This window comes from Coregonus lavaretus (genome assembly GCF_964263955.1).
Source record: "Coregonus lavaretus genome assembly, chromosome: 4".
Taxonomy (NCBI): Eukaryota; Metazoa; Chordata; class Actinopteri; order Salmoniformes; family Salmonidae; genus Coregonus; species Coregonus lavaretus.
The window spans coordinates 78,307,843-78,333,436 of NC_139991.1; the positions used below are offsets into that span (position 1 = coordinate 78,307,843).

The 25,594-nt window shown below is 43.5% G+C and overlaps 1 protein-coding gene across 1 annotated transcript in view; it reads right to left on the reverse strand.

Moving 5' to 3' along the window:
* LOC311127550 (glutamate receptor ionotropic, NMDA 3A-like) overlaps nucleotides 1-25,594 on the reverse strand; it is a gene marked incomplete at both ends in the record, with an annotated part of 76,737 nt that overhangs the window by 15,159 nt on the left and 35,984 nt on the right. Inside the window, 5 exons of the mRNA XM_084159367.1 lie at nucleotides 10,335-10,495; nucleotides 11,469-11,620; nucleotides 12,383-12,498; nucleotides 19,592-19,737; nucleotides 20,694-21,542. Coding sequence (XP_084015493.1) covers nucleotides 10,335-10,495; nucleotides 11,469-11,620; nucleotides 12,383-12,498; nucleotides 19,592-19,737; nucleotides 20,694-21,542 — 1,424 coding nt within the window. The remainder of the gene's footprint in view (nucleotides 1-10,334; nucleotides 10,496-11,468; nucleotides 11,621-12,382; nucleotides 12,499-19,591; nucleotides 19,738-20,693; nucleotides 21,543-25,594) is intronic.

The window sequence follows — 25,594 nt, forward strand, 5'->3', positions numbered from 1 at the left end:
CATTTGCACACACTGTATATATATTTACTTTTGTAATTATTATTATTATTATTATTATTATTATTATTATTATTTTTATTTTTTTATATATATATTTATTTATTTTTATCTTTTTTTTTGGGGGGGGGGGGAATGGATCAGCTTAATATTGCAGATAGATTGTATCTTCTATCAATGTAATTGTCTGCATCACTTCCAATCCCCCATGTTTTTTTTATTTTTTATATATATACTCCCCTTTATTACTTTTCAACCCCACCATCCTTTCCCTACTTGGAGTAAATTAGTGAACAACATTGCCCAGGCGTCTACTTCCGGTCTATACTTACTATCTACACCTTATGGACAGAGTTCATTTTACAATAATTTTATTATATATATATATATATATTTTTTTTTTGCTCCTGAACTTCTTCTACTCTCAACCTCTCCGATCATTTTCATGGTGTCCATCCGGTTTGCCATATCTTTCTAACTGTGCTCCTTCCCAAAAGCTCCCAACATACAACCCATATACTTATTATGGACACAGTATGCTTACATTATTAGCTATCTTTGTTATTATTTGTTGTTATTTGTTATTAGTCCCATCCTTCAACTCTATTCAATACCTCCCATCTATCTCTTAACACCATCCATATAGGATTTCTATTTGCCATATATATTTCGACCGTACTGTGATGTTTTACAAAAATTCTGAACCTTTCTATTCTCATTTCTTCTACAGATTGTGAATTAAAAATAAACATTTTTGCTAAAAGTATTATTATATTATTGATTGATTGACTATGACTTTTCAGATCACCCAGTAATGCTATCTGCAAGGTTAGTTCCAGGTAAATATTGCAATCCTTTAGCCATTCCTGGACCTGTGTCCAAAAACAAGCTACAAATGGACAGAACCAAAACAAATGATCTAACGATTCTGTCTCTTCACAGCAAAACCTGCAGAGCTGGGAAGATTGTATCCCCCATATAAATAACATTCTATTGGTAGCAAGAATTTTATATAATAATTTAAATTGAAAGATTCTAATTTTTGAATCCGGTGTCGTTTTGCGTGTCAGTTCATAAACACTATGCCATGGGATCGGTACGTCAAAGATCTCTTCCCAACTATTTTGCAATCTATATGGGACGGCTGTCAATCCTTTGGTCCTTAAGTGAAACTGATATACTTTTTTATTTATCACAGTTTTCCTTAACCAATTATGTTCTTTAATGCAAGGCCGACAGACAAGTTCCTTACTTTCTCCCCCTTCCACTTTCCTCTTCCACTTTTGCGGTAAGGCTGCAATTATTTGGTTGTAATTTTGGGTAGAGCAGACATTTCCATATGTTTTTATTAGCTGCATGTGCGACATAACTCCACCAGTCCTACCGATGATATCATTTACGAAGATTATACCTTTTTTAAACATTCTGTCAAAAAATAAAGGTTTTTTGTCAATTAGTATATTTGAATTTAACCACAATATTTGTTGCATTATTTGTTCTGTCGTTTCTGGAGGATTAAATTGAAATTGCAACCAACTTTCTATGGCTTGTTTTAGAAATAGTGATATTTGGGAGATTATTTCCTTTTCAAATAACTGAAAGTGAGAGGTTGTAATCTGAATAAAGGGAAAAAGGCCTTTCTTGAACATTGGGTGAGACAATCTTACTAATTTGCTTGAGAACCAGTTCGGATTTAAGTATAACTTTTGTATGACTGAAGCTTTTAGTGATAGGTCTAATGCTTTAATATTTAATAATTTCTGTCCTCCGAATTCATATTCATTATATAAATATGCTCTTTTAATTTTGTCTGGCTTGCCGTTCCAATTAAAATTGAATATATTTTTCTCATATAATTTAAAAAACTGTTCGCTAGGCGTAGGCAAGACCATAAGCAAATAGGTAAACTGGGATAATACTAAAGAGTTAATCAGGGTGATTTTTCCACAAATTGACAGGTATTTTCCTTTCCATGGTAGTAAGATCTTATCTATTTTTGCTAACTTTCTATTAAAATTTATTGAAGTGAGATCATTTATTTCCTTTGGGATATGTATTCCGAGTATATCCACATCACCATCAGACCATTTTATTGGTAAACTACATGGTAATGTAAACATTTTATATTTTAGTGATCCAATACGTAATATAGTACATTTGTCATAATTTGGTTGTAATCCAGAGAGGTTAGAAAATTTATCTAGATCCTCTATGAGGCTGTGGAGGGATTCTAGTTGTGGATTTAAAAGAAAACATGAATCATCAGCGTACAATGACACCTTTGTTTTTAAGCCCTGTATTTCTAATCCTCTGATATTATTATTGGATCTGATTTTAATAGCTAACATCTCGATGGCCACAATAAATAGATATGCCGATAGTGGACATCCTTGTTTCACTCCTCTTGACAGTTTAAAACTTTCTGAGAAATAGCCATTATTTACTATTTTACACCTAGGGTTACTATACATGATTTTGACCCATTTTATAAGAGATTCTCCTAAATTGAAATGCTCCAGGCATTTATATATAAACCCCAGTCGAACTTTATCACATGCCTTTTCGAAGTCTGCTATGAATAGCAGGCCTGGTTTCCCATATTTTCCATAGTGTTCTATTGTTTCCAATACTTGCCTTATATTATCTCCAATGTATCTATCTTCCATGTAAAAAACCTGTCTGATTAGAATGAATAATATCCGACAATACCTTTTTAATTCTATGCGCTATACATTTTGCTAGGATTTTTGCATCACAACACTGAAGTGTAAGGGGTCTCCAATTTTGTAAATGGACTGGATCTTTGTATTTTCCACTTGTATCCTGTTTCAGTAATAATGAGATCAGACCTTCTTCTTGAGTGTCAGATAATCTACCATTTACATAGGAGTGGTTAAAACATGCTAATAACGGTCCTCTTAGTATATCAAAAAAGGTTTGGTATACCTCGACTGGTATGCCATCCAACCATGGAGTTTTCCCGGACTTAAAGTCTTTAATTGCATCCAGAAGTTCCTCCTCTGTAATTTCACCTTCACATGAGTCTTTCTGTGTGGCTGTTAATTTGACATTATCAATAGAAAAAAAATCTCTACAATTAGCTTCAGTTAGAGGAGATGGAGGCGACTGAAAAGAAAACATATGCTTAAAGTACTTTGTTTCTTCCTTCAAAATATCATTTGGTGAATTATGGGTGACTCCGTCAATTGTAACCAGTTTCATTAAGTTATTTTTGGTAGCATTCCTATGTTGAAGATTAAAAAAGAATTTTGTGCATTTTTCCCCATATTCCATCCAGTTTGCTTTATTTTTATAATATATGACACTTGATCTTTCTTGAATAAGTTTCTCCATTTCTTTTTGTTTTTCCTCTAATTTATTCTGAGCCTCTATGTTACAGTTTTTATTGCCATCTATCTGTGCTGTTAGATTTTCTATTTTCTTTCTTAGTATAAACTCTTTTGACCTAAATTGCTTTTGTTTTCGAGATGAGTACTGAATTGCATGGCCTCTAAAGGCACATTTAAAGGTGTCCCATACAATAAGGGGATTCGCTGTACCTATGTTATGTTGGAAAAAGTCAGTTATAAATTCCTTTGTTCTAATTATGAATAAATTATCATCCAATAAGCTTTGATTAAATTTCCAATATCCTCGCCCACGTGGAAATTCAGTAAGAGTAATGTCTATGCCTATTATATGATGGTCCGACCGCATTCTGTCCCCTATCAACACTTTTTTTTACTTTTGGTGCCAACGAGAATGAGATAAGAAATAAGTCAAGACGACTAGCTTGATTCAGTCTCCGCCATGTATATCTCACTAGATCAGGATATTTAAGCCTCCATATATCTACTAGTTCTAATGTATCCATGACATTCACAATTTCCTTAAGAGCATGTGGGTGATTGTTTGTGGTGTGATTTCCTTTACGGTCCATTGAGCTATTTAAAACAGTATTATAATCCCCCACCATAATAATATTGTCTTGAGTTGCTTGCAGGCTTGATAATTTATTATATATATTGTCAAAGAATTGTGGATCATCATTATTTGGTCCGTAAAGGTTAATGAGCCATAGCTGTTTATGGTCCAATAACTTATTTAAAAATAATCCATCTACCTCTGCCTATCTATTTTGACAATTTGCACATTCGGATCGAAATTACTATTAATTAATATCATCACCCCTTTTGAATTTCTTTGCCCATGGGAGAAGTATATTTCCCCCCCCCCCCATTCTTTTTTCCACGCTACTTCATCTCGAATTGTTGAATGAGTTTCCTGTATACAATAGATATTATATTCCTTCTCTTTGAGCCATGTAAATATTGTTCTTCTTTTGTTATTATCAGCTAAGCCATTACAATTATAACTGGCTATACTTATTTCACCATACACCATAATGAGATACAAGTTTCAAGTCTATTTATCATTATATATGTTTGTAAATTTACCAATAAAAAATAGCGTAATGATTGAGTGTCCATATAGCTGTACCGTGATATTTGCATTGCTACGGAGTAACCCTTCAATTGTTCTCCACTAATTCCCCCGCTAAAGCCCCTCCCCATCCCAAGTTGAGCCGTCATCCCAGTGATCAGCATCCCACCCACATCCCTCCGGATCCCTAAGGCCCCGAGAGGCCAGGACCCATCCATCGAAAACAGCACACAGTGCCACCCACAAAACAGAAGCAGATTAACCGCCAAAAGCAATTCCAATGCTTTCACCTCTATATATATATATATATATATATATATATATATATATATATATATATAACTATTTTTTTTTAAATTATGCATATCCTATTTTCCATCATTATCAATTAATATGCGTAATAATGTCGGCAGTTCACGCGTAGGATTCCAACATATAACCCGGATTGCCATTGTATTACACTTAATTCATTGACAAGCAATTATTATCCTAGCAAATAATCCCCGCGGTCCATCCCATACCCTCCCCCCCAACATCCCCACCCCCCCACAACAGATGCCAGACAAGCACACACTCACATACTCACATACTCCAACACACTCAACCCCCCTCCTCCACAATCCACCATAAAATCAGATACTCAACAGCTGTTATATCCCAGAGCCCAACTCGAGAAATAACTTGATTTACGAGTGCACATACAGTTAAAGCTGATTGAGAAAGCATGCAGATTGAGCAGAAATTGATAACAATGTGAGATTTGATTAATCTACTTAATCTATGTCAAGTCCTAGGTGATGGAGATCAGATCCACCCTCTTCACCTGAGACACAAACACTCTGATCCCCCGTTGTAACCATTTTCCCAAGCATCTCCATGCGGTCAGACCTTTGATTATTTTGTGCCACCTGGGCCACAATGATAAACCCCCTCTCTGATTGTCCGAGTGTGACCCCCTCCCCATGGGTTACTGCAGCCAGTGTTGCCAGCACTGCCACTACCTGGGTGGGGGTACCCCACCGGAATCCCCACCGGCTAGGTAAAAAGGTCGTAAAGGTTCTCATTAGCAGCTTTGAGAATTTCCTTGTATATTATGCTCTCCCATCAGGGGGTCTGGCTTTGTAGGACCAACCCTGCCAGGCAGGCTCAGAATCTTGAGGGGGCGGTGCTGCTCAAATAGGTCTCTGACCACATTTATTTCTCTGTTTAGGCTGCATATTCACAGCAGGTCCATAAAAGAGATGGGAACTTCTCTTTGGTGTATGGGTCGCTCAGTTGGGTGCCCAGGTTATAGGGTTAGGGATCTTTCCATCATGATAGGACAATGAAAAATTAGATTAGATGTATACTATATTTAAAAATGTATATCCCTCATCTACACAAAATTGAAAGCTCTCTCTCTCACTACCCCTGCTCATAGACCCCCGGTCGGCTCTGGGATATGCAACCATTTCCCCTCTCACTCACTTAACGCCGCACCTTTTCAAACACAAAAATGCACACCACATGGTTGACTGCGGAAGAAATGGGCCGAGCATGCAAACGCACCCGCATCCACATCTGCCGCAAGGGGGAAAGGATGCCAGAGAGAACACAGGACCAACCACAACAACCATCCGCCAAAACAACAACCTCCCGCCAAAAAAGCCATGTTCTAATTATTTGTATTATAAGATGTATTATTCTGCTTGTTATATCGTTTTATCCTTTTATAAAATACTATACTTACTATAAATGTTATTTAATATTACAATCCCTATCATTGCTAGTATCAGGTGCTCCAATATTTGACTCCTCTATTACAACTTTTAGAATAGCCATGGAGTAGTCTTTGTGTCTCTGAACATTTGGTTGTCAATATATAATTTATCCACCACTAGTGCAACACGTTTCCCTTTTAATCTGTTTTCCTTGAAGACTGGATACAGAACTTTGCGCCTTTCTACAATCTCCCTCGGGAACTGATCATTCATGCCTATTTTCGTGCCAGCAAGTCTTTTTCCTAGGCTTTTCACCATAGCTTCTGTTGTATTTTTGACTTTATGGTTTGTTTTACCCCATATGTAACTCTGTGTTGTTGTTTTTATCGCACTGCTTTGCTTTATCTTGGCCAGGTCGCAGTTGTAAATGAGAACTTGTTCTCAACTGGCTTACCTGGTTAAATAAAGGTGAAATAAAAAATAAATACAAATTAAACTGGATTATACCTGGTGTCTTTGCTATCATCACTGACAATTACACTACCAGTCAAAAGTTTGGACACACCTACTCATTCAAGGGTTTTTCTTTATTTTTTACATTGTGAATAATATTGAAGACATCAAAACTATGAAATAACACATATGGAATCATGTAGTAACCCAAAAAGTGTTAAACAAATCAAAATATATTTTATATTTGAGATTCTTCAAATAGCCACCCTTTGCCTTGATGACAGCTTTGCACACTCTTGGCATTCTCTCAACCAGCTTCATGAGGCAGTCACCTGGAATGCATTTCAATTAACGGATGTGCCTTTTAAAAGTGAATGTGTGGAATTTATTTCCTTCTTAATGCGTTTGAGCCAATCAGTTGTGTTGTGACAAGGTAGGGTTGGTATACAGAAGATAGCCCCAATTGGTAAAAGACCAAGTCCATATTATGGCAAGAACAGCTCAAATAAGCAAAGAGAAACGACAGTCCATCATTACTTTAAGACATGAAGGTCAGTCAATACGGAAAATGGTAAGAACTTTGAAAGTTTCTTCAAGTGCAGTCGCAAAAACCATCAAGCGCTATGATGAAACTGGCTCTCATGAGGACCACCACAGGAATGGAAGACCCAGAGTTACCTCTGCTGCAGAGGATAAGTTCATTAGAGTTACCAGCCTCACAAATTGCAGCCCAAATAAATGCTTCACAGAGTTCAAGTCAACATCAACTGTTCAGAGGGGACTGTGTGAATCAGGCCTTCATGGTTGAATTGCTGCAAAGAAACCACTACTAAAGGAAACCAATAAGAAGAAGAGACATGCTTGAGCCAAGAAACATGAGCAATGGACATTAGACCGGTGGAAATGTGTCCAAATTGGAGATTTTGGGTTCCAACCGGCGTGTCTTTGTGAGACACGGTGTGGGTGAACGGATGATCTCCACATGTGTAGTTCCCACCATAAAGCATGGAGGAGGAGGTGTAATGGTGTAGGGGTGCTTTGCTGGTCTGTGATTTATTTAGAATTCAAGGCACACTTAACCAGCATAGCTATCACATCATTCTGCAGTGATACACCATCCCATCTGGTTTGTGCTTAGTGGGACTATCATTTGTTTTTCAACAGGACAATGACCCAACACACCTCCAGGCTGTGTAAGGGCTATTTGACGAAGAAGGAGAGTGATGGAGTGCTGCATCAGATGACCTGGCCTCCACAATCCCCCAACCTCAACCCAAATGAGATGGTTTGGGATGACTCGGACGGCAGAGTGAAGGAAAAGCACCCAACAAGTGCTCAGCATATGTGGGAACTACTTCAAGACTGTTGGAAAAGCATTCCAGGTGAAGCTGGTTGAGAGAATGCCAAGAGTGTGCAAAGCTGTTATCAAGGCAAAGGGTGGATATTTGTAGAATCTCAAATATAAAATATATTTTGGTTTGTTTAACACTTTTTTGTTTACTACATGATTCCATATGTGTTATTTCATAGTTTTGTATGTCTTCACTATTATTCTACAATGTAGAAAATAGTAAAAATAAAGAAAAACCCTTGAATGAGTAGGTGTGTCCAAACTTTTGACTGGGACAGTACATTTGCCACCTTGCGATTAAAGCAAATGACTTTAAATTACCAGTCAACGGTCTTTTCTGTTTTTTTGTGAAGGTAACAGGACATTCAATGGCACGTCAATGATTTGTTACCTTTCTTGTGGCTTTGCTACGGTCTGCAGTTTATCTTCATTGAAAGATGAGTTCATTGCTCGATGTAACCTCTGTGGGACAGAGCAGACGTAAGATGTCAAACAGAAACTACACAGATACCAGGGTATGATATTCTCAGAATAGTTTCAGTCATTTCTGAATGGGACTGCCGCACAGAAGAAATATAAACCCATAGATAGAAGCACGAGATTGAACTTCACTCAACTTTCTAGAGTTGTCCCTGTTAACACTACCAACATTTCCCTTTACTGTGGCAACTGTGATCGAATCAATGCAATATTAGCCTCTTTCAATGCAACATACCAAAACAAAACGAACTATGCAAGAGATGTTGTTGTAGGCAGAACGCATAGGAGTAGGATTCTATTGCATTGACAGGCAGGACTCAGACCCTACCCTACACAGACCGGTGCACCATATCCAATCAGTGCTGCATTAGGCCAATATGCAAATAGACCATTGCCATATACTGTATGGATCTGTTCCATTCACTTTGAACTGGACTGTGTTTACAGCATGAGCGGTCGGGAGTAGATCGGCTTGTTTTGAGATCAAAGCGAGAGCTGCATGTCTCCTTTGCTAGTTAGTGAGTTATTAGCCCAGTTATAGATCATTGTGTTCATATCCTTTGGTAGTTAGTGAGTTATTAGCCCAGTTATAGATCATTGTGTTCATATCCTTTGCTAGTCAGTGAGTTATTAGCCCAGTTATAGATCATTGTGTTCATATCCTTTGGTAGTTAGTGAGTTATTAGCCCAGTTATAGATCATTTGTAGTCAGCAATAGGGGAGTGATTGCTTCCTACATGAGCACAAAAGTGAGTCAGGTAAAGAGCTTTTTTTTTTGTCTTAAAGGGGCAGTGTTGTATTTTGAGACAGTCTTGAATAAGCTAAGTAGCCAATAGGCAGAGGGTAGCATAATTTGTCTGATTCTCTGTAATAATGGTATGGGAATAATATTGCATTTTATTTTGTAAAGTGGTTTCTTGCATCAAACAACATTTTCAGTCACCTCCTTTTCTGAAGGACAAGTGGATAAACATATTAATGTCAAGCCCTGCATGTTTTTTTTCAAAAGTCTCATGGAATGTAGGCCTACATTGAACACCACACATTGGCTGCTACTGTAGGCTGAACGACAGAACAGCTATTTCCATGTTAAAATGTTATGGGATGCATTTTCTCCATTGTTTTTGATGGTCGGCCACTCTGGTAGGCCTAAATTATGATCAAATAGCCACAGTAGCCTACGTGGCCACTGTTCAAACTGTAACTTTAAACATTTTTAGTCATTTAGCAGACGCTCTTATCCAGAGCGACTTACAGTTAGTGCATACATTATTCTTTTTTATTTTCATACTGGCCCCCCGTGGGAATCGAACCCACAACCCTGGCGTTGCAAACAATATGCTCTACCAAATGAGCTACCTCCCTGCCGGCCATTCCCTCCCCTACCCTGGACGACGCTGGGCCAATTGTGCACCGCCCCATTGGTCTCCCGGTTGCGGCCGGCTACAGCAGAGCCTGGATTCTAACCAGGATCTCTAGTGGCACAGCTAGCACTGCAATGCAGTGCCTTAGACCACTGCGCCACTCAGGAGACATACCTGACTAGTATGCAGCCAGTTAACATAGTGATAGTTAAGTGAGTTACCTGACTAGTATGAAGCCAGTTAACATAGTGATAGTTAAGTTAGTTACCTGACTAGTATGAAGCCAGTTAGCATAGTGATAGTTAAGTTAGTTACCTGACTAGTATGAAGCCAGTTAACATAGTGATGGTTAAGTGAGTTACCTGACTAGTATGAAGCCAGTTAACATAGTGATAGTTAAGTTAGTTACCTGACTAGTATGAAGCCAGTTAACATAGTGATGGTTAAGTGAGTTACCTGACTAGTATGCAGCCAGTTAACATAGTGATAGTTAAGTGAGTTACCTGACTAGTATGCAGCCAGTTAACATAGTGATAGTTAAGTTACTGACTAGTATGCAGCCAGTACTTGAACTTGGGGTCCTTGACTCTGGGGATGATGAAGTGGTAGATGATGTGTTCAGCCAGGGTGGTGAGGAGAGAGAGACCCAGCCCAACACACAGCATCAGAAACAGGCCTGAGAAATGCTTAATGCCCATCTGGAGGGTCTGGAGAAAGCAGAAACAAACACACAGGCTATAATAAACAGTTTGTACTGTTACAGTTTTAACATTTGTACATGTTTTACATTTCCCTTGCATAAGAATCAAACTGAACTATTTCACATATTTTACGAATAGCATCTTATTTATGGAAGCTTATTTAAGAAAACAAATGGCAAGTTTTATTTTCTGTTGCAGCGAAAAGCTTCTGTTATTTATAATGAACATCATTAAGACTTTTTGAAAAACACAGAATAGAGATGATTTAGTATTGTGATGTAGCACATCAGTATTGGCATTGCAGTAGTATGATGTGCATTACCTCTGTGACTGATTGCAGTAGTATGATGTGCATTACCTCTGTGACTGATTGCAGTAGTATAATGTGCATTACCTCTGTGACTGATTGCAGTAGTATGATGTGCATTACCTCTGTGACTGATTGCAGTAGTATGATGTGCATTACCTCTGTGACTGATTGCAGTAGTATAATGTGCATTACCTCTGTGACTGATTGCAGTAGTATATTGTGCATTACCTCTGTGACTGATTGCAGTAGTATAATGTGCATTATGATGTGACTGATTGCAGTAGTATATGTGCATTATGATGTGCATTACCTCTGTGACTGATTGCAGTAGTATAATGTGCATTATGATGTGACTGATTGCAGTAGTATAATGTGCATTATGATGTGCATTACCTCTGTGACTGATTGCAGTAGTATAATGTGCATTGCCTCTGTGACTGATTGCAGTAGTATGATGTGCATTACCTCTGTGACTGATTGCAGTAGTATGATGTGCATTACCTCTGTGACTGATTGCAGTAGTATGATGTGCATTACCTCTGTGACTGATTGCAGTAGTATAATGTGCATTACGATGTGCATTACCTCTGTGACTGGTTGCAGTAGTATAATGTGCATTACCTCTGTGACTGATTGCAGTAGTATAATGTGCATTACGATGTGCATTACCTCTGTGGCTGCAAAGCTCCGTTTCCCACAGGGCAACACCTTGTACCACTTGTCATGCAGCATGTCCATGAAGCCATCTGACTTGTACTGGCTCACCAGCTCAGAGAGGTTAGAGGTAAGGGGGGAGTTCTGGCGCAGGCCGATGCCATAACCTGGGAAGAGGGAATGACTACAGCGGTGTGAACTGGCGCAGGCCGATGCCATAACCTGGGAAGAGGGAATGACTACAGCGGTGTGAACTGGCGCAGGCCGATGCCATAACCTGGGAAGAGGGAATGACTACAGCGGTGTGAACTGGCGCAGGCCGATGCCATAACCTGGGAAGAGGGAATGACTACAGCGGTGTGAACTGGCGCAGGCCGATGCCATAACCTGGGAAGAGGGAATGACTACAGCGGTGTGAACTGGCGCAGGCCGATGCCATAACCTGGGAAGAGGGAATGACTACAGCGGTGTGAACTGGCGCAGGCCGATGCCATAACCTGGGAAGAGGGAATGACTACAGCGGTGTGAACTGGCGCAGGCCGATGCCATAACCTGGGAAGAGGGAATGACTACAGCGGTGTGAAAAGGAGAGGGGATAGGGATCACCTTGTCCCTCTACAGTATGGGTACAGCAGTTATTTCATCTCAAACTACTCGCCTTCAAATTACAAATAGATACAGACACATAGAGCGACAGAAAACACAGCAATCAGATGCATTTTTTGTGATCTTAAACTGGTGTTGCACATGTATGTGTGTACAGGGTTATCTGGCTGTCTCTGAGGATCTGTATTATAATGTATAGCCTTGTCTTATCCTTTCGACCAGTGGCTCTATAGCTAGCATGAAAAGGAGAGGGGACATACCTGTCTCATTCCTCTTCATTATGGATATAGAATTAACACCTTATTTCATGTCAATCTACTTGCCTTCAATTGCAAATGGTTTCCCCACGGTGAGTGTCTTGCAGTCTGCATCGATAGACACCTCGTAGTCTAGTAAGGCCTTGTCCATGATGAAAGCATCCAGTTGCTGTGGATCATGCCTGAAAACGACAGAAGATTTGCTACTGAATAAATTGCATCTCTCTAACATTGTCTATGACCCAAATGGCACCCTATTCCCTACATAGTGCACTACTGTTGACCAGGGCCCATAGTGAATAGGGTGCTATTTTTAAATTTTTAGTCATTTAGCAGACACTCTTATCCAGAGCGACTTACAGTTAGTGAGTGCATACATTTTTCATACCGGCCCCCCGTGGGAAACGAACTCACAACCCTGGCGTTGCAAGCGCCACGCTCTACCAACTGAGCTACAGGGGACTACGATATTTGAGATGCAGTCTTGAACATGGACTATAATCAACATCAGGAAAGGATGTTTTTTCAAAATAAATAAATAAATTCAACCTACTGATGTTAGACATTTAACATTTTAGTCATTTATCAGACACTCTTATCCAGAGAGACTTATAGGAGCAGTTAGGGTTAAGTGCCTTGCTCAAGGCCACAGACAGACTTTTCATCTAGTCAGCTCGGGGATTCGAACCAGCGACATTTCGGTAACTGGCCCAACGCAAAGCTGCCTGCCGTTAGCTCTGTTTTAGTTCCAGGTGTCCACATGTCAATGCATACTAATATATATTGTTGGATATAGTAAATGTGGGAGGACTATTTCTGTCTCTGAAAGAAACTCAGGCAAGCGGATACAGTGTGCACGTCCTTATCAAAATACATTCCAGAAGGATCTTATCAGTGTCGAGCAGGTGCCATTCTTCAGGCATAGAATAGTCCTCCCCCACCCCCCCACCCCCCCACCCCACCCCCCGACACAGAGAGAAAGGTATATTTAATCACACCCAACCTGCCCTCAGCCCCCCAGCCTTCTGCCCTCAGCTCCAGTAACTCTGCTCTGCTCCAGAGAAGATGTGAGATGACTTGAGAAACAGTTTCAGATTGGGTAGCAGATATTGGAGAGGGTCAAAGGGCACATAGTGGCACACAGCAGCTCCTGTGGACCTGGGTTTCAAATACGTGTAGCACTGGAGAGGGTGGCAGTGAACAGAGCCCAATACGTGTAGCACTGGAGAGGCTGGCAGTGAACAGAGCCCAATACGTGTAGCACTGGAGAGGCTGGCAGTGAACAGAGCCCAATACGTGTAGCACTGGAGAGGCTGGCAGTGAACAGAGCCCAATATGTGTAGCACTGGAGAGGCTGGCAGTGAACAGAGCCCAATACGTGTAGCACTGGAGAGGCTGGCAGTGAACAGAGCCCAATACGTGTAGCACTGGAGAGGCTGGCAGTGAACAGAGCCCAATACGTGTAGCACTGGAGAGGCTGGCAGTGAACAGAGCCCAATACGTGTAGCACTGGAGAGGCTGGCAGTGAACAGAGCCCAATACGTGTAGCACTGGAGCGGCTGGCAGTGAACAGAGCCCAATACGTGTAGCACTGGAGCGGCTGGCAGTGAACAGAGCCCAATACGTGTAGCACTGGAGAGGCTGGCAGTGAACAGAGCCCAATACGTGTAGCACTGGAGCGGCTGGCAGTGAACAGAGCCCAATACGTGTAGCACTGGAGAGGCTGGCAGTGAACAGAGCCCAATACGTGTAGCACTGGAGAGGCTGGCAGTGAACAGAGCCCAATACGTGTAGCACTGGAGAGGCTGGCAGTGAACAGAGCCCAATACGTGTAGCACTGGAGAGGCTGGCAGTGAACAGAGCCCAATACGTGTAGCACTGGAGCGGCTGGCAGTGAACAGAGCCCAATACGTGTAGCACTGGAGCGGCTGGCAGTGAACAGAGCCCAATACGTGTAGCACTGGAGAGGCTGGCAGTGAACAGAGCCCAATACGTGTAGCACTGGAGCGGCTGGCAGTGAACAGAGCCCAATACGTGTAGCACTGGAGAGGCTGGCAGTGAACAGAGCCCAATACGTGTAGCACTGGAGAGGCTGGCAGTGAACAGAGCCCAATACGTGTAGCACTGGAGCGGCTGGCAGTGAACAGAGCCCAATACGTGTAGCACTGGAGAGGCTGGCAGTGAACAGAGCCCAATACGTGTAGCACTGGAGAGGCTGGCAGTGAACAGAGCCCAATACGTGTAGCACTGGAGAGGCTGGCAGTGAACAGAGCCCAATACGTGTAGCACTGGAGAGGCTGGCAGTGAACAGAGCCCAATACGTGTAGCACTGGAGAGGCTGGCAGTGAACAGAGCCCAGTGCCACTAATGCTGTTACTCATGTATTGATGATAGCTGGACACATTCCATATTGACCTGTTATTGGCAGAGAGGAATAAAACATATTGACCTGTTATTGGCAGAGAGGAATAAAACATATTGACCTGTTATTGTCAGAGAGGAATAAAACATATTGACCTGTTATTGTCAGAGAGGAATAAAACATATTGACCTGTTATTGTCGGAGAGGAATTAAACATATTGACCTGTTATTGGCAGAGAGGAATAAAACATATTGACCTGTTATTGGCAGAGAGGAATAAAACATATTGACCTGTTATTGGCAGAGAGGAATAAAACATATTGACCTGTTATTGTCAGAGAGGAATAAAACATATTGACCTGTTATTGGCAGAGAGGAATAAAACATATTGACCTGTTATTGGCAGAGAGGAATAAAACATATTGACCTGTTATTGTCAGAGAGGAATAAAACATATTGACCTGTTATTGTCAGAGAGGAATAAAACATATTGACCTGTTATTGTCGGAGAGGAATAAAACATATTGACCTGTTATTGTCAGAGAGGAATAAAACATATTGACCTGTTATTGTCGGAGAGGAATAAAACATATTGATCTGTTATTGTCAGAGAGGAATAAAACATATTGACCTGTTATTGTCAGAGAGGAATAAAACATATTGACCTGTTATTGTCGGAGAGGAATAAAACATATTGACCTGTTATTGTCGGAGAGGAATAAAACATATTGACCTGTTATTGTCAGAGAGGAATAAAACATATTGACCTGTTATTGTCAGAGGGGAATAAAACATATTGACCTGTTATTGTCGGAGAGGAATAAAACATTAAGTCTAAGTGTAGGTGTAGACAGTGAAATGGTGTAGCTTTGTTTTACTGGAGTACAAAACGTGTTAAATCTGACCCTGTGGGACATATTCACAACAGTTATGAAGTCTCCCTATATGAAGCCTGTATTGTCTTGGTACTCATGTTAAAGCTGTGATGAGTCAGAATTGTATTGTCTTGTCTTGGTACCCATGTTATTTTTATTTTTATTTTTTTATTTCACCTTTATTTAACCAGGAAAGCCAGTTGAGAACAAGTTCTCATTTACAACTGCGACCTGGCCAAGATAAAGCAAAGCAGTGCGATTTGCTCATCACGCTGCGCCTTGGTCTACTCCGTTCAACGATCGTGACAGAAGATCCCACCATACCAGGACCAAGCAGCGTGTCCAGGAGCAGGCAGCCTGGACGTGGGAGCAGATAATGGACGGGCAGGGGTCCTGGACCTGGGAGGAAATCCAGGCCGGGATGGATCGCCGTCCATGGAAGGAGACGGTGGAGGCGCGACGGAGAGAGGAGGGCCGGGCTGGCGACGCGCACCGTAGGCTTGGTGCGAGTGGCAGGAACAGGCCGGGCCGGGCTGGCGACGAACACCGTAGGCTTGGTGCGAGTGGCAGGAACAGGCCGGGCCGTGCTGGCGACGCGCACCGTACGCTTGGTGCGAGTGGCAGGAACAGGCCGGGCCGGGCTGGCGACGCGCACTGTAGGCTTGGTGCGAGTGGCAGGAACAGGCCGGGCCGGGCTGGCGACGCGCACCATTAGCTTGGTGCGGGGAACAGGAACAGGCCGGGCCGGGCTGGCGACGCGCACCATTAGCTTGGTGCGGGGAGCAGGAACAGGCCAGGCTGGGCTGGCGACGCGCACCGTTAGCTTGGTGCGGGGAGTAGGAACAGGCCGGGCTGGGCTGGCGAAGCGCACCGTAGGCTTGGTGCGAGTGGCAGGAACAGGCCGGGCCGGGCTGGCGACGTGCACCGTAGGCTTGGTGCGAGTGGCAGGAACAGGCCGGGCCGGGCTGGCGACGCGCACCGTAGGCTTGGTGCGAGTGGCAGGAACAGGCCGGGCCGGGCTGGCGACGCGCACCGTAGGCTTGGTGCGAGTGGCAGGAAAAGGCTGAGCCGGGCTGGCGACGCGCACCGAAGGCTTGGTGCGAGGGGCAGGAACAGGCCGGGCCGGGCTGGCGACGTGCACCATGAACTTAGTGCGGGGAGCAGGAACGGGCCGGACCGGACTGGTGACGCACACCACTTGCTTGGTGTGAGGAGCGGGACTGGGTTTCGTCATAACCCTCCGCTCCCTCAGCTGCCTACACAGTTCCTCTCGCCGTGCCTCTACTCTCACCCTCTCCCTTATCGCCTCCAGTAGCTCCACCCTCTGAACCACTAACTCCTGCTCCCTCTGGACCAATAGCCCCCTTAACCTGGTGGCCTCCTCACCTAACCTCCTAATACGCCCTGTAGCTGCCTCCTGCTGCCCCGTCGCCCATGCCGTGTGCCCCCCCCTAAAAATGTTTTGGGGTTGCCTCTCGTCCGTCCGACGACGACACTGTTGACGCCGTTGCTCCTCTCTCCGTCGCGCCTCCACCGTCTCCTTCCATGGACGGCGATCCATCCCGGCCTGGATTTCCTCCCAGGTCCAGGACCCCTGCCCGTCCATTATCTGCTCCCACGTCCAGGCTGCCTGCTCCTGGACACGCTGCTTGGTCCTGGTATGGTGGGATCTTCTGTCACGATCGTTGAACGGAGTAGACCAAGGCGCAGCGTGATGAGCGAACATACTTTATTATCTTTAGTGATAACAAGAACAAAACAATAAACGAACAACGTGACGTCCTAGGTTAAACAACCAACACGGAACAAACCAAAAGGAACAAGATCCCACAACCACTGTGGGAACACAGCCTGTCTAAATATGGCTCCCAATCAGAGACAACCAGCAACAGCTGACACTCGTTGCCTCTGATTGGGAACCACTCTGGCCAACATAGAAATACAATACTAGACTGTGAACATAGAACAAAACCACATAGAATCTACACACCCTGGCTCAACATATAGAGTCCCCAGAGCCAGGGTGTGACACATTCCTCCATGCATATCTCCTCTAGAGCAGTGATGTTTTGGGGCTGTCGCTGGGCAACACGGACTTTCAACACCCTCCAAAGTTTTCTATGGGGTTGAGATCTGGAGACTGGCTAGGCCACTCCAGGACCTTGAAATGCTTCTTACGAAGCCACTCCTTCGTTGCCCGGGTGGTGTGTTTGGGATCATTGTCATGCTGAAAGACCCAGCCACGTTTCATCTTCAATGCCCTTGCTGATGGAAGGAGGTTTTCACTCAAAATCTCACGATACATGGCCCCATTCATTCTTTCCTTTACACGGATCAGTTGTCCTGGTCCCTTTGCAGAAAAACAGCCCCAAAGCATGATGTTTCCACCCCCATGCTTCACAGTAGGTATGGTGTTCTTTGGATGCAACTCAGCATTCTTTGTCCTCCAAACACGACGAGTTGAGTTTTTACCAAAAAGTTCTATTTTGGTTTCATCTGACCATATGACATTCTCCCAATCCTCTTCTGGATACTCCAAATGCACTCTAGGAAACTTCAGACGGGCCTGGACATGTACTGGCTTAAGCAGGGGGACACGTCTGGCACTGCAGGATTTGAGTCCCTGGCGGCGTAGTGTGTTACTGATGGTAGGCTTTGTTACTTTGGTCCCAGCTCTCTGCAGGTCATTCACTAGGTCCCCCCGTGTGGTTCTGGGATTTTTGCTCACCGTTCTTGTGATCATTTTGACCCCATGGGGTGAGATCTTGCGTGGAGCCCCAGATTGAGGGAGAATATCAGTGGTCTTGTATGTCTTCCATTTGCTAATAATTGCTCCCACAGTTGATTTATTCAAACCAAGCTGCTTACCTATTGCAGATTCAGTCTTCCCAGCCTGGTGCAGGTCTACAATTTTGTTTCTGGTGTCCTTTGACAGCTCTTTGGTCTTGGCCATAGTGGAGTTTGGAGTGTGACTGTTTGAGGTTGTGGACAGGTGTCTTTTATACTGATAACAAGTTCAAACAGGTGCCATTAATACAGGTAACGAGTGGAGGACAGAGAAGCCTCTTAAAGAAGAAGTTACAGGTCTGTGAGAGCCAGAAATCTTGCTTGTTTGTAGGTGACCAAATACTTATTTTCCACCATAATTTGCAAATAAATTCATTAAAAATCCTACAATGTGATTTTCTGGATTTTATTTTCTCATTTTGTCTGTCATAGTTGACGTGTACCTATGATGAAAATTACAGGCCTCTCTCATCTTTTTAAGTGGGAGAACTTGCACAATTGGTGGCTGACTAAATACTTTTTCCCCCCACTGTATGTAGTGAGGACCAGCCAACAAGAGCGTACAGGCCACAATGGTGGGTAGTATATGGGGCTTTGGAGACAAAACGGATGGCACTGTGATAGACTACATCCAATTTGCTGAGTAGAGTGTTGGAGGCTATTTTGTAAATGACATCGCCGAAGTCAAGGATCGGTAGGATAGTCAGTTTTACGAGGGCATGTTAGCAGCATGAGTGAAGGAGGCTTTGTTGCGAAATAGGATGCCGATTCTGGATTTAACTTTGGATTGGAGATGCTTAATGTGAGTCTGGAAGGAGAGTTTACGGTCTAACCAGACACCTAGGTGTTTGTAGTTGTCCACATATTCTAAGTCAGACCCGCCGAGAGTAGTGATTCTAGTCGGGCGAGCGGGTGCAAGCAGCGTTCGATTGAAGAGCATGCATTTAGTTTTACTAGTGTTTAAGAGCAGTTGGAGGCCAGTTGTATGGCGTTGAAGCTCGTTTGGAGGTTTGTTAACTCAGTGTCCAGTGAAGGGCCAGATGTATACAAAATGGTGTCGTCTGCGTAGAGGTGGATCTGAGAGTCACCAGCAGCAAGTGCGACATCATTGATATACACGGAGAATAGAGTCGGCCCGAGAATTGAACCCTGTGGCACCCCCATAGAGACTGCCAGAGGTCCACACAACAGTCCTATCACCTCCTGTAACTGTTATGAGTGATGAGTCAGTATTGTATAATCTTGACTCACTTCAGATGTTCTATTCCATCTGGGGTTGCTGGTACATTGTATCGTGTCATGTATCCGTGCATCTCTGGAAAGCTTTTCTTCAGGTAATCCTCAGCACTGCTCTCCCGGACCGTCGCGAAGCGGAACCCCTGTGATGGGTGATGAAGCTGGAAGAACAGAAAATATGTAACTCTTACTGTGGTCTACGTGGTCTAGTACCTCCTGTAACTGTTACTGTGGTCTACGTGGTCTAGTACCTCCTGTAACTGTGGTCTATTACCTCCTGTAACTGTGACCTATTACCAACTGTAACTGTTACTGTAGTCTAATATCTCCTGTAACTGTTACTAAGGTCTATTACCTCCTGTAACTGTGGTCTATTATCTCCTGTAACTGTTACTAAGGTTTATTACCTCCTGTTACTGTGGTCTATTACCTCCTGTACCTGTTACAGAGCTCTCTTAGCTCCTGTCACCTTTAAACTGTGATTGTTATTTGTTTTATTTCTAAAGGAGTTGTGCTGTCCAGCCGTTTCACATATATTGTTTAGACAGGACAGTGAAAGACTTACAGGAAAGATAGGAGGAGAGGGTGTGCTAGAATAGCAGTGGGTCGGATTCCATCCCACATTCACACTGGTACATTATATGACCTATTCTGGAGGCGGCGTAGACCACTAGGACCACCCCAGGCTACTTAGAACTGATTCATTGTGATGATACTGCACTTTAAACTGGAACTCTCCACAACACTACAACCCTCATAGATCTACTTGACTCTTTTCAAAAATATATTTTTGACTTCAACTCCTCTCCATTGTAAAATCCATAACCTCCTGAACCTTATGCCTCATCCAGTCCCAGCCCCATACCCATACCCCAGCCCCCCTCCCCAGCCCCTCTCCCCAGGCCCCTCTCCATAGCCCCTCTCCCCTAGCCCCTCTCCCCAGCCCCTCTCCCCAGGCTCCTCTCCCCCGGCTCCTCTCCCCAGCCCCAGCTCCATGCCCAGCCTCAGCCCCACAACACCCTATGATGCACTATTTATGCCTGTACTGCAAGTAGTACTCATCTACACAGCATATATTTAAATGATTAAGTTAATAAAGCTGAGTAGCCTTTCTTACCTTTGGATCGTGTATTCCTGAGAGTTGCTCGAAGGTCTTCTCCCCCACCATGACGGCGGCCAGGTTCGCTGTGTAGGTGGAGAGACAGAACAGGCAGAAGATAGCCCAGAGATTCATGAGGAACCGACCCGTCCAGCACTTAGGAGGCTTAATGGCAGCCGTACGGCCGAACAGGATGGCATAGCAGACGTTCAGAGCCGAGGAGAATGAGAACACCTTATCTCTGTTCCTGCCTCGCGGCGTCATCCCAAACGGGCTGTTCCACTCGTAGACGGTGAGGAACACGGCCGTGACGTGTAGAGAGATGAAGATTCCCAGCCACATGGACCAGTGCAGGGGCCACATGAAGGCCCCGATGGGCGCGGCCGTGTCCCGGCTCCGCACCAGGATGCCCAGAGAGGTGGAGAAGAACGGGGAGGTGAAGTCTATAACCCTGCTCCGGGCCGAGTTTATACTGAAGGATGTGACCGCCAGGTGGGCCGCTCCACTGAGAAGATCCCCCACCAGCCCTGTCCAGCGCCTGTTCTTAAACCCACCGTACTTTCCGTCACCTACAATATACAGGTCGAAGTCGAAGCCTATGTCCTCCGCCAGTTTCTCTAAGAGGTCTATGCAATAACCATAGCAACACTTCTTATACTTCATGGGAATGCTGTCATTAGGCCCCTGGAGGAAGAGGGACTGGAGCAGGGCTGTGTTGTTGGTGAGGGGGTCCAGGCAGAGCTGACCAGCGGGACAGAGACCGTCCTCATCCACCTCCCGGGTGAAGACGAAGGGGTGCTCCACCAGGGTGACCACCCGCAGATGGAGCCGTGATGGGTACCTCCAGTCCACGCCCTGATAGGACGACTGTTTGTTAGACTAGGCAGCATAGTCCATTAGGGAGGGAGGGAGGGAGGGAGGGAGGGAGGGAGGGAGGGAGGGAGGGAGGGGTAGAAGGAGTGAGGGAGAGGGAAGGAGAGAGAGAGAAAGAAAGAAAAAATGAGGGAGGTGGAAAAGAGAGGATAACCGTAGCAACAGCAGCAGTAAAAGAGAGGATAACCGTAGCAACAGCAGCAGTAAAAGAGAGGATAACCGTAGCAACAGCAGCAGTAAAAGAGAGGATAACCATAGCAACAGCAGCAGTAAAAGAGAGGATAACCATAGCAACAGCAGCAGTAAAAGAGAGGATAACCATAGCAACAGCAGTTTGAAGTTGAACATACCCATTAGTAAGGGAAGACTGGGGGAAGTTGGAACATATGATTTCTTTCTATTATAGACCTGTTTAGGTTAGTGATCATTTGTAGAGTGGCTCTCTGTTTGCCCTCAGCATGCATCTTTTCACCGTTCTGAATGTCTAAGAACCCATATGTTCTTCTGAAATATGAACACAGAAATAATGAAATTTTGAACTCTTATTATGGTGGCGATTTGACACAATTGTGACCGACCGGCTCGATTTGGTCTTCTATAGCAAAATTTGAAATTGTGTTTTTTACATTGGATAAAAGTAGAGACTCAGAGCTAGAAAATGGTACATCATACACTACAGTTGAGGAACAATGGGAAAGTCATTCTCCTTTGAAAGTTGATAAACTTGTAACCTCACTTTTGAGAAAATGGCCTTTGAATGTTTTGGTACACCTACTGGAGAGCTCTTCTTTGTTTACACCCATTCAGCATCGTTCACACCCTCTTAAGCTATAGCCCCGCCCATAAACTCAGAGCGTTGTCAGTTTGTCCGTTTGTAAATTCAGAGTGTTTCGCTCTCTGAGTGTTTGGAGCGCACACTGGACGCTCTGGCCGAAGAGTAGGGTTGATCCGAGCATTCTGTCCTAACAACAGCAGTCAAGCACCCAAGCTAACGTTGTCTAGCTACTTCCAGACACAAATGAGAAAACAGCTCACTCTGACCATTTTACTCACCCTAGCAAAGCTGGTTAGGCTGTTTTTATGTTATCCAGAGAGTTGGTGACTGTAACTGTGCTGCTGGCAACTATTTAATTATGCTTTTTTGACAACGTTTACTGACAAAGGCCATATTCAATGGGTATTGAGCGTTCGTAAATTCATCAGTTATTCTGCGCTCTTGCACACTCAGACGAGAATGCTCTGAAATCGGAGTAGATAGCCAGAGCGAATTTACCAGCTATGTCATTCAACAGTTGTCACATTGACATCATGAACATTCTATTGAAATGGTTACTTGCATAGTGGAGTCTTTTGATAAGACATGTAGCTAGCTAGCTAAACAATTAACCATAATCCCAACTCATGACGTTACTACCCTGCATGAATCTGCAGGTGGCTAACCAACCAGGTTCAATGTTAGCTAGCTAATATTAGGCTATAACTAGCAAAGCAAATGGCTCTGAGATACGAATAATAGTACTACAAAGATCGTACACAACAACAGCAGCCAAGCATCCAAGCTAACTGGCTAACGTTGGCTAGCTTGCTAGCTACTTCCAGACACAAATGAGAGAACAGCTCACTCTGACCATTCTACTCACCCTAGCAGACCTGGTTAGGCTGTTTTTATGTTATCCAGAGAGTTGGTTGCTGCAACTGTGCTGCTGGCAATAATTTAATTACGATGTACACTCCACAGAGCTGGGCTTTACGGAAGAGAGGCCAGAAAAAAGCCATTGCTTAAGCAAATGGCTCTGAGATACGAATAATATTATTACACAGATCGTACACGTAACATTAGCTAGCGAGACAGCCAAAAGAAAATGACTTTCTGACTATTTAAAACGTGTAATATCTTACCCGTATACATGGACGGACGCTTCTCCCTCTCTGTCACGGATGCCATGGTTGCCCTTAGTTTGAAGATGTAATCCGGAGACAGGTGTTTTCTCCATCTCCTAAACTATTATACTCTAATTCCACTGATTTCAAAACTCGATCTCTCGGCATGTCCAGCCCACTCATTATCACAGCCAATCATGGCTAGTGGGAAGGTTGCTATCTTTTCAACATCAAATCAAATCACATGTTATTTGTCACATGCGCCGAAAACAACAGCTGTAGACCTTACAGTGAAATGCTTACTTAAAAGCCCTTAACCAACAATGCAGTAAAAAATGGATAAAGAAATAACAAATAATTAAAGAACAGCAGTAAAATAACAGTAGCGAGGCAAAATACAGGGGTTACCGGTACAGAGTCAATATGTGGGGGCATAGGTTAGTAGAGGTAATTGAGGTAAAACAACCTACAGTGCCTTGCAAAAGTATTCAGCCCCCTTGGCGTTTTTCCTATTTTGTTGCATTACAACCTGTAATTGAAATGGATTTTTATATGGATTTCATGTAATGGACATACACAAAATAGTCCAAGTTGGTGAAGTGAAATTAAAAAAATAACTTGTTTAAAAAATTTCAAATAAATTAATAACGTAAAAGTGGTGTGTGCATATGTATTCACCCCCTTTGCTATGAAGCCCCTAAATAAGATCTGGTGCAACTAATTACCTTCATAAGTCACATAATTAGTTAAATAAAGTCCACCTGTGTGTAATCTAAGTGTCACATGATCTGTCACATGATCTCAGTATATATACACCTGTTCTGAAAGGCCCCAGAGCCTGCAACACCACTAAGCAAGGGGCAGCACCAAGCAAGCGGCACCATGAAGACCAAGGAGCTCTCCAAACAGGTCAGGGACAAAGTTGTGGAGAAGTACAGATCAGGGTTGGGTTATAAAAAAATATCAGAAACTTTGAACATCCCACGGAGCACAATTAAATCCATGATTAAAAAATTGAAAGAATATGGCCCCACAACAAACCTGCCAAGAGAGGGCCGCCCACCAAAACTCACGGACCAGGCAAGGAGGGCATTAATCAGAGAGGCAACAAAGAGACCAAAGATAACCCTGAAGGAGCTGCAAAGCTCCACAGCGGAGATTGGAGTATCTGTCCATAGGACCACTTTAAGCCGTACACTCCACAGAGCTGGGCTTTACGGAAGAGTGGCCAGAAAAAAGCCATTGCTTAAAGAGAAAATGAAGCAAACACGTTTGGTGTTCACCAAAAGGCATGTGGGAGACCCCCAAACATATGGAAGAAGGTACTCTGGTCAGATGAGACTAAAATTGAGCTTTTTGGCCATCAAGGAAAACGCTACGTCTGGCGCAAAACCAACACCTCTCATCATCCCGAGAACACCATCCCCACAGTGAAGCATGGTGGTGGCAGCATCATGCTGTGGGGATGTTTTTCATCGGCAGGGACTGGGAAACTGGTCAGAATTGAAGGAGTGATGGATGGCACTAAATACAGGGAAATTCTTGAGGGAAACCTGTTTCAGTCTTCCAGAGATTTGAGACTGGGACGGAGGTTCACCTTCCAGCAGGACAATGACCCTAAGCATACTGCTAAAGCAACACTCAAGCGGTTTAAGGGGAAACATTTAAATGTCGTGGAATGGCCTAGTCAAAGCCCAGACCTCAATCCAATTGAGAATCTGTGGTATGACTTAAAGATTGCTGTACACCAGCGGAACCCATCCAACTTAAAGTAGCTGGAGCAGTTTTGCCTTGAAGAATGGGCAAACATCCCAGTGGCTAGATGTGCCAAGCTTATAGAGACATACCCCAAGAGACTTGCAGCTGTAATTGCTGCAAAAGGTGGCTCTACAAAGTATTGACTTTGGGTGGGGGGTGAATAGTTATGCATGCTCAAGTTTTCTGTTTTTTTTTGTCTTATTTCTTATTTGTTTCACAATCAAAAATATGTTGCATCTTCAAAGTGGTAGGGATGTTGTGTAAATCAAATGATACAAATCGCCAAAAAATCCACTTTAATTCCAGGTTGTAAGGCAACAAAATAGGAAAATGCCAAGGGGGGTGAATACTTTCACAAGCCACTGTAGGTAGATTTAAAGTGACTATGCATAGATAATAAACAATAT